This window comes from Rhinolophus hipposideros (genome assembly GCF_964194185.1).
Source record: "Rhinolophus hipposideros genome assembly, chromosome: 2".
NCBI classification, from domain to species: Eukaryota; Metazoa; Chordata; class Mammalia; order Chiroptera; family Rhinolophidae; genus Rhinolophus; species Rhinolophus hipposideros.
Window position 1 is genome coordinate 21620818 of NC_138048.1, and position 14538 is coordinate 21635355.

At 31.6% G+C, this 14538-nt stretch overlaps 1 protein-coding gene across 4 annotated transcripts in view; it reads left to right on the plus strand.

The window, feature by feature from the left end:
* The window catches only part of CADM2 (cell adhesion molecule 2), a 1102443-nt gene that overhangs the window by 768758 nt on the left and 319147 nt on the right, over window positions 1-14538 (plus strand). For 2 of the 4 annotated variants that reach the window (XM_081076902.1, XM_081076900.1), the window contains exon 2: window positions 1490-1516. The exons of the other annotated variants lie outside the window; for them this stretch is intronic. In XM_081076902.1, the coding sequence (XP_080933028.1) occupies window positions 1490-1516 (27 nt within the window). The remainder of the gene's footprint in view (window positions 1-1489; window positions 1517-14538) is intronic. 4 annotated transcript variants of the gene reach the window in all.

Here is a 14538-nt window from a genome sequence, read left to right on the forward strand (position 1 = left end):
AAATATAGTCAGTAATATTCTAATAACTGTATATGGTGTCAGGTGGGTACAAAACTTATCAACCACAGTCATTTTGTAAGTTATATAAATAATCAGCATGCTATACAACCTGAAACTAATATAATATTGAATGTCAACTATAATTGATTTTTTTTTAAATTAAAAATAGTATCTGTTAGTAGTCTAGCATGTACCTAGATTTGTAGAATTGTTTCTTTAGCTTTAAGTCACTTGAAAGGATGAACTGTAAGTTAAAAGTTTCCATATATACTTCATATGTACTCAATCTAAAATGCCAATTAAACTCCACTGAAAGTCAGGATGCCAAACTAGAGCCTGTATATATCCCAATAAGCAGATTGTCCACTTCATCTTTAACATCACTTAGAAAGTGAAAAAAAGTGTTCCTTCCTTTGTCAATCTTCATTTTTAAATAATATTTAAATCAAAATGGAATATATCACTTTAAAACTTTTAGTGTTTTCTAATTATACATTTTGTCTAGAAGTTTTCCCTTGAGTAAAGAATTCTGCTGTAGGACTGTCATAATTTCCTCATTAAGTTTACTTCTGCCCCTTATAGTCTTAACCACTATAGACATAAGTAAACTTCAACTTCTACTTCTTAATGGGAATAATGCTATGCAAAGTAATGGAGTTTTCTCGTTTCATAGCTATGTGGTCAGTCATGTACCAAATAGCTAGAGTTTAATGAAACATGCAGTAGTGATGCGGCTTTGTAGATCTGATGTTTGCGATTCAGTTGATGACTTAGGGCCCTAAATTCCAAAAGCATGAGCTCGGATCTTAGAGCAAGATTTTAGAAGCCGACACATCTAGGATCAAATCCCAAATTTGCCTTTTTCCTGCTATGTCATAGTCAGCAAGTAATCTGATTTGTCTAAGTCCCTGTTTTCATATTTGTGAGGCAATAATAATAAAACTTACTTCTTGAGGTTGTCATTATTAAGTGAAAGATGCATGGAAAGTGTTCAACCTCAATCTCTGGAATTTAGTAAGCACTCAATAAATGCAACTGATCTGCCCTTGTGACTTATGCAAGCATTATGGATTATATTTTAATTGTTAAAAATATTAAATATATTTAAACTATATATGAATATTTTTAATTGAATTATTAACTAAAGTTTAGAGTTAAGGACAGAGATAATATAGATATACTGTCCTTAGAGGATTTGGCGCCTTATAGTGTTTCAAACTTGCACTGTGTGGCTCCTATCTATGTTACTCTTTCTTATTCAAGAAGTTTAATCATATACTAACAAAATATAAACATTGTCTATTTTCTTTGTTCAAAGTCTTATTCAGGTAAAGTGTATTGATCATGTAATAATACATGTATCTTTTTAGACTTTAGCTAATCGTAATAACATATCTCTTTTTCTTATTAATCAGAGACTCTGTATCTAACATATTTCTAATATCTAACATATTTCTTCTCTTTTTGTGCAATCTTTCCTTGGGACCAGCGGCTGCTTCAAAAAATAAAGTTAAAGGTGAGCTCCTGTCCATTTTGCATGATTCACCATGATTCATTTTTTTTTTCTGTTGAGTCTTCTAAATCCTCTTAAATAATGGATCCAATTCTGTTCATGATAATATTAGTTCAGTGCATATGTATTAGTCACAAATTTCTACAAACACAAATGTATATTATTTCAATTTTTTTAGTTTCTGATACATATCTGTGTTTGCATGATTGCGAGATTGTTTGTTTTCTTGTTTTACTTCCCACTTTCATAAAGTGGTTTTGTGCACTAATATTTTGCTTGTTGACCTTTGTTTCTTTGGTAATATTATAAACATAGCATAAAATAAAACTGGTGGAAAAATCTCAAAGTTGAACATGCCTTCACAGAATTATGTGAAAAGAAAACTTTATCCTTTATGAAATGAATATTATAAACTGTGGGTTTCTATTTATGACATTTTTTCCATTTCCTAGTTTCATTAAGTTTGCCTTTGGTAGAATACTAAAATATATTTTCATGAAAGACAATGCACTTGTGTAATGCCAGAATGTCTCCCTGAAAGAAAAAGACTTTTGGCTGTATGTTCAGACTTTATGGTTTTGAAAGAATTCAAATATATGAATGATACTGTGTCATAGGTTTATAGTTCATGTTTTTCAATTTCATACTCTAGAAAAATCTATATACTTAAAAAATATTTTCTCCTTATATAGCAAAGATATATTTTCCTATTTCATTTATTCATATGCAACAAAACTGCAACTACCTCACTGGTCATATACAGAAGGTACAAAAAAAAATGTACACATTTTAAGAAAGGAAAAACTATTAAAATTGTAATACTCAATATATACCAATAACAGAGAATAAAGATAAGTCACGTATGACTTCTGCAATTACAAGAGGTCCTCAGAGTGGTTCCCATCAGTGTCCAGACACTTCTGATTATGGTGAACTACTGCTTGAGCAAAGCTGATGAAAGTTTCCATTTGTATACATTTTTTTTGCACCCCTGTTATTTATTATCTTCAATTTCCTCATCTACAGAGGGAATAAAAATAAACACTTCAAAAGGTTGTGAGGATTGAGTTAGGTAAAATATGTAAAACAGCTAGTAAGCTTCCTGCTGCTAATAGTATTTTGAACAGCGCTGGTTTTCTTTTACTTCTCACAAATCTGCCTCTTCATGGAGAATATTCTGACTCTTCATCAGTCAGTATTGCTGTATCTAATGTATTCCTGTGTGTGCTCAGAAGGAAGGACCCGGCGGTTTTGTCTCTTTCTCTACTTCTACTCAAATCCACCACAGATCAAACTTCTCTGTTATCCCTCTCGCTCGATCCCTGCCCTCCCCCAGATTCTAGTTTTACAGCTAGTTTTAACACTACAACATAGTTATATTCATCTTTAAAGTGTTAACTGCTCCCTGTTTATAAGGCAAAGCATTTAGTGTGCAAGCATTACTTTCCTAGCAATATATTTGTTTTACAGAACACTAAAGATATAAAAGACAACATGCCAAATCTATCATTACCGTTTGTTGTATCTTCACACCTAGCCTAGTATCTTGTTTCAATAAACACGCTAGAAGAATTAGCCAATTCTTGCCACAGGAATTTTCTGACTGGTTGTCAACCAAAGTAATACATTCACAGAATCATTGAGAAAAAATCATTGAGAAAAAAACTCGACAATGACTATGTGTTTACAAACGTTATAAACAGTGTATTTATATCATAAAAGATTAAAACATACAGTTTTAAAAATGAAGAACTAAGAACAATGTATAATAATGTGTTAACTCTGGTATATAGAAATTGAGTATGAAGGGAATTAGAGAGAGATACATATTAAGGTTGGCGTTCTCCTTGGAGAATGCTTTATGTGGGAGGTGGGGCTTGAACTGACTCTTGAAGGTTGGGTAGGATGTATATAGAAAAAAGGTAGAACATAGAAAAAATAAATTCAAAGCATATGTAACGGCGTGAAGGCAGAAATGATTACAGTTCATTTCAGCATAATGAGGACACCTTTTGATTGAATGAGATGAATTGACTGAATGACTGAATGAGGACTGAAGACCTGTATTCTTATGAGAGTGAAGAAAAATAAATCTGATGATGCAGTAAATAGGCAATGGAGAGATATCGAGTTATTACCACGTTAGATGACATAAAACCTCTTATAATAATCACATCTATGATCACTTGAAAATTCGTAAAAACAATGGATCATAATTCAAATTATAATATACAGATTATACAGTATTAATTACAGGAGACCCATTTACATTTACTATTATAGAATTATAAGCATATATTAGGTATCTAAGTCATGACAGGAATCAAACTGGCTAGGTTTTGCAATGCAGATACATTTCTGTGCCTGATGCAGTACTTCCCAGGTCATCACCCCTGCTGTTCTACACCTGTCCACTTTATTTGAATCTCCTTTCTCCACTCTCTTACAAGCCTAGAAGGACTTTGGGGAATAATTTACCCTGTGCCTATATTTTTGCATCTTTAAGACCTATGGAGACAAGAAATGGTACTTTCTAAAATGAACTGTGCCTCAAGTAAAAATTGAAATTTTATTTCTAACAAGACATATGTATGCTATGTAGATATAATAGAACTACTCAATGTTTTTATTGCCCAATTCCTATATCAAGGAAAAGGGTCTTTATACAGTAAATAAAAATGTGGATAGGAGAAAAATAAAACTCAAGATAATATAAAAGCAGATAGTTGCTTAAAAATAGTTACTTTGTTCTGGCCCAAACAAAGTGTATCCCAGGGAACCAAAGGAAGTTTTGAAGAGGATCGTATCTCAATCCTTCATCCTTATGGAATCGTCCAACTGTGGGGAGCCTCTGGAATATTGGAGAGAGACATGCCTCTTGACATTTTTATCCAGGATTATATACCAGAAATCATGGAATGGTAAATTTGATGATAATTTCCCAATAAAAATGTTAAGCAGACTCTTAAAACAGACTCTTAAAACAATCTGTGAGTGTTTAATTAAAAGAGAGTTTACTAGGAGTCAGCACTTTTTAGTAATGACATAGAAAATTACCCTGACTTTCCTTCTCCTTTAAAAAAAAAAAATTAGTTATTAGGAGTATACCAGTTTCTAAAGGCAAGAATATCAGTATCTCTGACTTTCATCAAATCATGTAACAGCTAACACTTTACTTATCTATACAGACACTGTCATTCTGAAGATCACCAATTATTCTTTAGTGGTCAGATCCAGAGATCCATTGGGGGTTTCCCAATCTTCATATTACTAATTTTGTTTTGCTGAATATATATATATATATATATATATATATATTTTATCAAAATGATGAAAACAAAGGAAACGGGACATCAAAAGTAACCATATATATATGGTTTCTTTTGATGTCCCGTTTCCTTTGTTTTCATCATCTGTATGCAGCCTTTATTCTTTTCAACTCCATTTTGCATCTTTCTTCTTCTCTCTTTTTATATCTTATTCTGAAATACAGGTTTCACTCAGGTTATAATTTTGATCCCCGAAGAGATTGCTTATTGCAGTGTTGGTTCAGCTCTCCACATCCATTTTAAGAGATAAACTTCACTTTCTACAAAATAAAAGAAGCAGCCATTTTCTAGATTATTGTGTGTCCACACCTAACTTCCCTCACTATTGCTGAATATTAAGAGAAAAACAAATGATCTAATAATTTTCCTTCCCTGAAAACTTAGAACTGGAAGGGGGGGGGAAAGAGAGAGAGGTAAACTGAAAGGGGCAAGAGGAAGAAGGAGAGATGGGGAATCAGTTTTGTTTCACTTTGTGGCCATGAATTTGTAGTAGATTGAAAAAGAAGATGAAGTAAGTCAAGAAAAGAGAGAAAAATAAAGCAGAAATGTACAGAGTGAGAGGTCAAAAGGTTGTCCTTATTGCTCTCAAGTTCCCTTCCTGATGTATTTGGAAGGTTTTTTAATCTTTTGCCTATGAATCTGTGACACAGCTATATTTAAATTAAGCTTCCTAGATAGGTTTTCCTTGCTTGCAATCAAAAAAAGAATCAATTAATATAACTGCATTCTTTCTCTAAAGTTTTCTTTATTTCAATTATCTGATTTTTCTAGATTTTATCTTACTAAGTTTCTATCTGCTGTTCCCATTTATCCTACTGAACATTTCCACCTGAATATAAAAAATTGAAATGCTTATTTTTCTTTGCAAATCTGATCCTTCAGGGTTTGTTATGTCTTCTCATGAATGAATATTTGCCTAATTTGCTAGTTTAAAATATTTAAAACATCTATAACTCTTTTGCCTTAAAGGCCACCATAACCAATCAATTATCAAATTGTCCTACTTAATGCAGATAAAATTATTATCCTAATTATGTCCTAATTTTACTATGGGTATAGTAGCTTTTGCATGGATCCCTTACGGTCAAATCACTTCTTTCTCAGAGCTTGTCTTCAATAGTTTTTAACTTGTTTTCCACTTCAATTCTCAACACACCACGATCTATTCTACATTCATATATCACAGTGAATTTTAAATAAGATCAACAATGTTTTACCTCTTACAGATAGACAAAAAGTTACCTTAGAGTGTTCCTGATTATTTTGTATAAAATAATTTAATTTAATTGTCTTATAAACGTATAAACAGACTAACTGTACCTTAACAATTGATATCGTTCCACAATCTTATAAAAATCTCTAAATAGTTTTAATCTAGTAAATATATATTTTAGTCTTTAATCTGATTTGTAGGCTTTTTTAATTCAAAATTTAGCAACCATAGTAAGGATAATATTTTATGTCATTTCTAGATTACTAGCTATTACTTTTAATCATGTAATCATTATTCGGTGCTCAAATAAAAATTAACATAATTATTCTGACTTTGAATAAGAATTAAAAGATAATGCATGGCACTCAGCCATCTAAATTGAGCTATATATGTGTTTTAGTGAAGAATCAGTATTTCAATTTACTGGATTTAGGTAATAGTCATATATAATATTAGATAAATGAAGCATTCAAGTATAAATATAAAAAGTCTGCTTTTTTAGTCAACAAAAATATGACATTTAGTATCCTAGGTTTTCCATCTATTACACTTTTGGGGACAAATTGAAAGTCACATAAGAGTTTGAAATTGAGACATTAATTCAAATTGTTCTCAGATTTTATCTTAACTGGTCACCTATGCTTTAATTTGTACTGTATGTATAATATATATATATATATATATATATATATATATATATATATATATATATATGAACTTCCATTTTGTACTATGATAGTCATAGGTCATATCCTCGTTTTTCAACTTACTAGATTTGAATACCTGGACAATTTGATCAACATTCAGTTGTTGTGACAATTATATAAGATACTATATAAAAAGAAATAAACTTAGGGAATGACACATAGTAAACATTCAGTAAATTTTAATTATTATTATCATCATTACTATTGTTATTTAAATAACGTCTGTGGGGAAAGCAAATAACACAGACCCAACAAACAAAGAAACAAACAACAACAGCAAAAAAAAACATGAAGTTGAAGAAAAGTACAAACACTAAAACTTTCCTGAATATCAGCTGTATTTCATCTTCATGATGACATTTGTGTTTATCATCATTATAATATTCAAATAAACACATAAAATATAATATAAGTGATCCACTAGGTATATATGTATATTTTTCTTTCTTCATATTTAAATATTTAAAGCCAAAGTGTGTAAATGATATCATTAAATAATTTCAACCCAATGTCAAAAGAAAGGGAAAAAAATTAAGAAAATTATGTCAGAGGTGTTTATATAATACTTAAAATGTAGAAAAAAAACTTGCATCAGTGAAGAAATTTAGGTACAAGGTTATGCGTAATTTCTTTTGAATATATCACTTAACTCCTTTTGTTGAAGCTATGTTTAGATTTTAATTTAAAATTATTCAAACTCTTACATAACAACTACAAAATCTTCACCAAAAGTAACTCATCTAGGAACAGTTAATGAAGCTTATGTTTATTTATCCCACACAAGGCTGATATAAGGAAATATTTTGGAGATGTTAGAAATATGTAACAGAATTTAAAAGCATGTTATATTTCTATAACATATTCACTAAGGGCTCCAGGTAGATGGTCGTGAGATTGTCCATTCTAATTTATCTCACTTTTCTTGGAAAAAACATTGTATATGATAGTGTGATGATATTTTTAAAGTTATAATTGATCACTACAACTTTTAAAAGAGTGGATAACAGTAATAATTAATACAGCTAATAATAATGGAATGTTTACTATGTGCCAAGCATTATACTGAACATTTTATATGTGTTTTCTAATTTAATCCTCACAAATTCTTTGAGATAGATACTACTATTATCCTCATTTTAACAAATGACTAAAATGAAACAAAGGGTTAAGACATTTGTTTTAAGTTCTCAAACTGAGTAAGAGGCAGGGCAACAATTCAAACTCAGACATACTGACTCCTGAGTTCAAAATTTTAATCTGTTAAAGTCTCTGAAGATACGAGATTAATCAATATTACCATTCACCTAAATCTTATTTATTTAAATGCATCTACCTAGATCCCATTCTTCCAGGTAGAACTGGCATTGGGATTGGGAGTAAAGTAGGATGATGATGAGTTATCAGGGACAAATAAATGGGACCTACACAGGTAGTCTTGCTTTGTCTTGTTGTTTTGTTTTGTTTTGTTTTTATTATTTTCTCTGTCGTTCATTTACCTTATGTTGACCTCACTTATTCCACCTTAGGAAAGCAAGATAATTAGTTTCTGAATAAGATGAATAATGTTCTAGAAAAGCATTAGGCATAAGTAATGTGAAATGCTGAACTCAGAAGTGAGTAGCAGGGTTAAAGATTGTGTTCATGAAAGTTTTATTGTAAGATCATTCAGTAGGTCAAAATATAGATGAATTTTATATAGATAAGAAGTGCAGCTTCATTTGACGTACTTTCTGAGTTTTATTTCTCAATGTACAGAGGTTTTGACATGTATTTGTCCTGTGGAGCATCTCATTACTGTTCTGTCACTGTCCCTCTTAATGTTGCACCATACAAACTAGTGTGGGTCGGGATGGAAAGACCCCTTTAGATACTCCAGTTTCAAGTCTAAAAAAGTATTATTTTTCACTTGATTCACTTTTCACTTGATTTAATGTGGCTGAATTGTCCTTTGTCCTTTCGTTTTGAAATGCAAATACGAGCTTGAGATTTCTTGTGGCTCTGTGGATAAACATAACTCATTTGTCACTAAAACGGTACAACTTTGCAGAGCAATTAGAAATTAGTTTAAGCATCACTACCTTAACTTTGTATCCTAATTTTCATTATAAATAAATCATCATAATACTTTTATTCTATCTAAACACATTTCATCCTAAAGGCAGGATCTTTTGGGACTCAATACATTCAGTTGATTCATATCATTTATTCATATCATTTATTATGTTAATAAAATTGATATTTGCTTATTCTACAGCTGTTGTATGGAAGTTTAGAAAGTCTGTAGTTAAAATCCCAAGGTTTGTGTCTTCTTACAGGTTTTTAAACAGAAAAACTCTGTGATGAGACGACATACAATAGTCACTGTGTAATAGATCAACATTTAGGGGTATTTTCAAAATAAGTGCTATAAGGCCAACAGTTACATTAGTTGAAAATCAATTCTATTTTATATTTCAATACAGATGCTGTGTTGGGTATATAATTTTAGTGGGGAAAAATTCCTTTGACCTGACATCATAATATAAAATATTTACCATGAGCAAACTGTAGTGTTAAAAACTTTGAAGAAGTTTATCAGAGTACCTGGATTCTAGTTTTTACTTTACCACTTACTTGCTCTTCAGTCTTTACACCATTAAAACAAGCTTAAAAATGTCAGTGCCACTGACTTCATACAGTTGTAACAATCAAAAAACTTGTGTAAGGAATTTTAAAATAGCCAACTGATATTCAGATGTAAAAAGCTATTAATTAACTAAGTCGTAATCACAGAGCCAGAAACTTGATATTCAGTAATGAATAAAATGTGGCCCGTGTTCTGAGCTCATGCTAATGATCTGTTGCATGGAAGGACCTTGTAATAATGATATTCCTTTTATGCTTTTTCCTACTGAACATCCTTGAAAAGGAAGTGTTAAAAATATTCTTTTATTTGATGAATTTTATTGAAATGTCTATACTGTGCTAAGATATAGTGGGGATAAATTATATATATATATATATATATATTTCATGTTTCACTTTATGAGTCTTTAATTCATTCATTCATTCATTCATTCATTCATTCATTCCTTTAACCAATATTAGTTGGTTAAAGGGGATTGCAGCAAATATATCGGATTTAAAAAAAGTAACTTATACACTAGTGTGTTATAATGTGATAGATATTATACAGAAAAAAAAAAACAAAGCAGAAGAGTGAGATAGGAGGGCTTGGACACAGTGGAGAATGGGGATGATTCTGTTTTTGAAGATAAAAAAGATTTTAAAAAAGGGGACATATGAGGAGGAAATGGATGATGACAACGCAAGCCATGAGGATATCTTAGAAGCATTCTAAGGAGAGAAATCAGCAAGAGTGAAGGCCTAAAGATAGTAAGGGACACAGATTATTCAAGGGAAATTCAACAGCCCTGTGTAGCTAGAAAAACCTGAGCTTAGGAGAGTAAATAAGACAGAAGGTCATAGAGGGAATAAGGACTCAAGTGATGTAAGGATTTTGGTTTTGCTCCAATTGTGTTAAAAAGCCACTGGACGACTCAACAGAATAGAGACAGGTGCTGATTTAGTTTTAACAGAATCAGTTTGGGTCCTCTGGTGATAATAAACTACAATGAGAGATGTTAGTACACCTTTCAAAGAAACCAGGGGACAGATGATGGTTGTAGGATTAGAGATGTAGCAATGGAGGGGGTGAGAAGTGGTCTTTGAAAATTACATCTAATAGAATTTGCTGACTGGAAGTGTCACATGATATAAAAGGTGATGTGTAGGATGATTTGAATGTTTTATTTTGTTGTTTTTTCTTTTGCCTGAAAAACTTATAAAGACAAAGTTACATTTTAAAGATTGAGAAGATTTGGGGAGAAATGTTAAATAATGAGAGCTCAGCTTTGAAAATGTGAAGTTGGAAATGCTATTAAGCACCCAAGTGAAGATGACAAGTAGAAGTTGGCCATATGAATATAAAATTGAGGTGAAATTTCAACAATGCAGAGAAGAGATCTGGAAATCATTGTCAATTGATAGTATATAAAACTATGAGAATGGATTAGCTCATGGAAGGTATGAGTGCAGTTAGAAATAAAATCAAAAACCTTATTTTTCAGGACTGATTTCTCAGGTGTTCAAACCTTAAATAGGTCAAATAGATGATGAAATACAAGCGAAAGAGTCAGAAAAGAATAAAAAAGAAGTGAAGAAAATGTTTTCAAAAAGGAAGTGGTGTTCAACTGAATTAAATATCCTTAATTGATGGGAACTGAGAATTTACCATTGGATTTAGCAATGTGGAATGAATGGGGAACCTGGTAATTACCATTTAGTAAAAAATAAGGGAATTAATCAAATTGTCACTTGTAGGGTTGTAGATTTGCTACTGTGAAACAATAGCACAATAGTACAGTGAAATCTATTTCAAGGACATTTATTTTAGTCAAAAAGGTCTACAGGGGAGACTTCATGAGAGACCTGAACTATTCAGAACTAAGTAGGCAAAGGAGAGAGGGAAGAACTTCCCAAGTCATGGTACTAGCAGCAGGGGACTAAAAGAAAGCTGATATAGTTTGTGTGGAGGAAACGATGGGAACCTGGGGTAAATATAAAATTCAAAAAGTCATCATGAAGACCAATCTCAAAGAGTTTACCATGTATGATTTCTCTTAGGAGCTTTATGGTTTTAGGTTTTATGTTCCAGTCCTTAATACATTTGAGTTGATTTTTGTGTATGGTATAAGATAGTTTCATTGTGACTTATGTGACTATCTAGTTCCCCCATCACCATTTATTGAAGAGACGATAATTTCCCCATTGATAAAGGATCCCCATAGATCCTTTATTGAAAGTTAATTGATTGTACATGCTTAACTTTATTGCTAGGGTCTGTATTCTGTTCTATTATGATTGCTGTCTGTTTTTATGCCAATTCCATACTGTTTTGATTACCATAACTTTGTAATATAGTTTTAAATCAAGAAGTGTGAGGTTTCTAGCTTCGTTCTTGTTTCTCAATATTCTTTTGGCTATCAGGGTTTTGTGGTTCCATACAAATTTTAAGACCATTTGTTCTATTACTGTGAAAAATGCCCTTAGAATTTTGATAGGGATTTCAATGAATCCTTACATCTCTTTGAGTGATTTGGACATGTTAACAATAATTAATTCTTCCAAACCCTGAGCATGTAGTATCTTTCTATTTGTGTGCTTTTGAATTTCTTATGTCAATATCTTATAGTTTTCAATGTAAAGGTTCTGCACTTTCTTGTTTAAATTTACTAATAAGTGTTTTATTCTTTTGGATGCATTTGTAAATATTTTCTTAATTTCTCTTTCTGAAAAGAAAGAGAACTGATTTCTTTTAAAGAAAGAAAAGCAACTGATTTTTGTACATTGATTTTGTGTTCTATAACTTTACTGAAATCCTTTATTAGTTCTAATAGTTTTTTTGGTGAAGTCTTTAGAGTTTTCTATATATAATATCCCATACAGTACCTTGAAGGTTTTAGTGCAAAAATTTTGTTTTGTTTTGTTTTTTAATACTAAGAACAATGTGAAGAATTAAGGGGGTTTCAATAGGCACAGGAATAGGAATGGTGGGATATTATCAAATTTCTACTTTGAAAGAGGTTATTGGATATTTCTAAAGAAAAAATTAGAAGAGATTGCAGTAGGTGACAAAGAAACAAGTTGAATTGTATGAAAAATTGCAGTTCAGGTAGAAATACTGTGGGTTTAGAAAGAATTTTAGAAAAAATTGCAGTTCAGGTAGAAATAGGTGGGTTTAGAAAGATTTGAGGAAATAGAAAATCTTTCCAAAAATACAGTGGATACATTTAGGAAAAAAAAATGATCGATGAATTGAATAATTGTCTCTAAATATGTATAAAGGATTGAAAATACTTTATTATTCTTCATTGTCATCAAAACAGCAGACCAGGGGCTAGCCCAGTGGCTGAGGCAATTGGAGCTCCGTGCTCCTGACGCCTGGGGCTGCCAGTTTGTTTCCCACATGGGCCAGTGGGCTCTCAACCACAGGGTTGTCGGTTCAACTCCTCCACTCCCACTCCCAAGGGACGGTAGGCTGCGCCCCCAGCGGCTGGCGGCAGCGACTGGACCTGGAGCTGGGCTGCGCCCTCCAGGGCTACAACTTGACTTGGAAAAAAAAATTTTGGAAGTGCACACTGTACCCAGTGGGATCCTGTTCCCGTTCCCCAATAAAAAATAAAAATTAAAAAAGAATTAAAAAATAAATCTTTAAAAAATCACCAGAATCATCTTAATAAGATAAAATCGAATTAAAAAAAAACTCACAGCAGACCAAAATTTAGAAAATTAGAATGATAGTTCTGATCTCATTATGATAATTCTTATCTAACATATCTAATATGTTATATAACAGAAAAGTGTGTCTATATTGTACTGTGGAATAGAAGTAAAGTTAAAGAGAAATTATAAATTGTATTACAAGAAAAATATTAGATAACATTTTTTTCCTTAAAATAGTTCTTATGTACAGAAGGTGCCAAAAAATGTATATATGTATATATTTTAAGAAAAGAAAATTGTATTAAAATTGTAATACTCAATATACATATCGATAACAAAAGATCAATACAAGTCACATTTGACTTCTGCAATTACAAGAAGAGCTCAAGGTGGTTATCATCAGCATCCAGACACTTCTGATTATGGCAAACTATTGCTTGAGCAACATTGACCAAAATGTTAACATCCCTTAAAATGTGTATACATTTTTTTGGCACTACTGGTATATTATTGATCCACATAATTGAAAAGCTCCATATGTCTAAATAATTCGTGGAAGAGAAAACCTTATACTTAAAAAAAAAAAAAGAAACTTTTTGATAATAACATGCTAAAGTTATATAAAAACCTGCACATTTTACCCTTTTTCCCAAAAATAAGACAGCCGGACAATCAGCTCTAATGCGTCTTTTGGAGCAAAAATTAATATAAGACCCGGTCTTATGTGTATATTATGTTATGTTATGTTATGTTATGTTATGTTATGTTATGTTATGTTATGTTATGTTAGGCTATGTAATGTTATATTATACCTGGTCTTGTATTATAGTAAAATAAGATTGGGTCTTATGTTAATTTTTGCTCCAAAGGATGCATTAGACCTCATTGTCTGGCTAGGTCTTGTTTTCGAGGAAACACGGTAATTGTATATTCTAGTTGATTCTTTTATAAGACAGCAGATTTAAAGTTATTTATACATTTGATTCTTGTCTCTAATTCAGTATGATGTTATTTTAGTGCCATCAAAGCAATAATAATGTGCATGGCATAAGCTTCAAAAGATTCAGTAATTTCACCCACTACTTTTGTGTTTTCCATTCCGGCAAATAAAAACCACCTACTGGCACAATAGGATTCCCGATTCTTTTTTGGTAATCTGTTTTTCCTATGATACGGTAGTCATCTGATGGACATTGGGTTCACTAGCCATGCTCCCTAGACACAAGTCAGGAATACTGTTTGACTTGAAGTATTACCAAATAATTCACAAAGCAGCTGTCTTCCACCTTAGCCAGAACTCATCTTGGGAAATACAATCAAATCTCTTGGTTACCTAACCAGCATTTGGGAACTCCAATAATATATATTTTCAATGGCATATGCAACTCATATCTGATAGCATATTAAAATGGAAAGTGTGACATAGGGAGCATGTGTATATCAAAATACAATTTCTCCTAGATATAGAGATAGATGTTTCTATCTGATGTTTTACTCATTGAAAACTTGAAA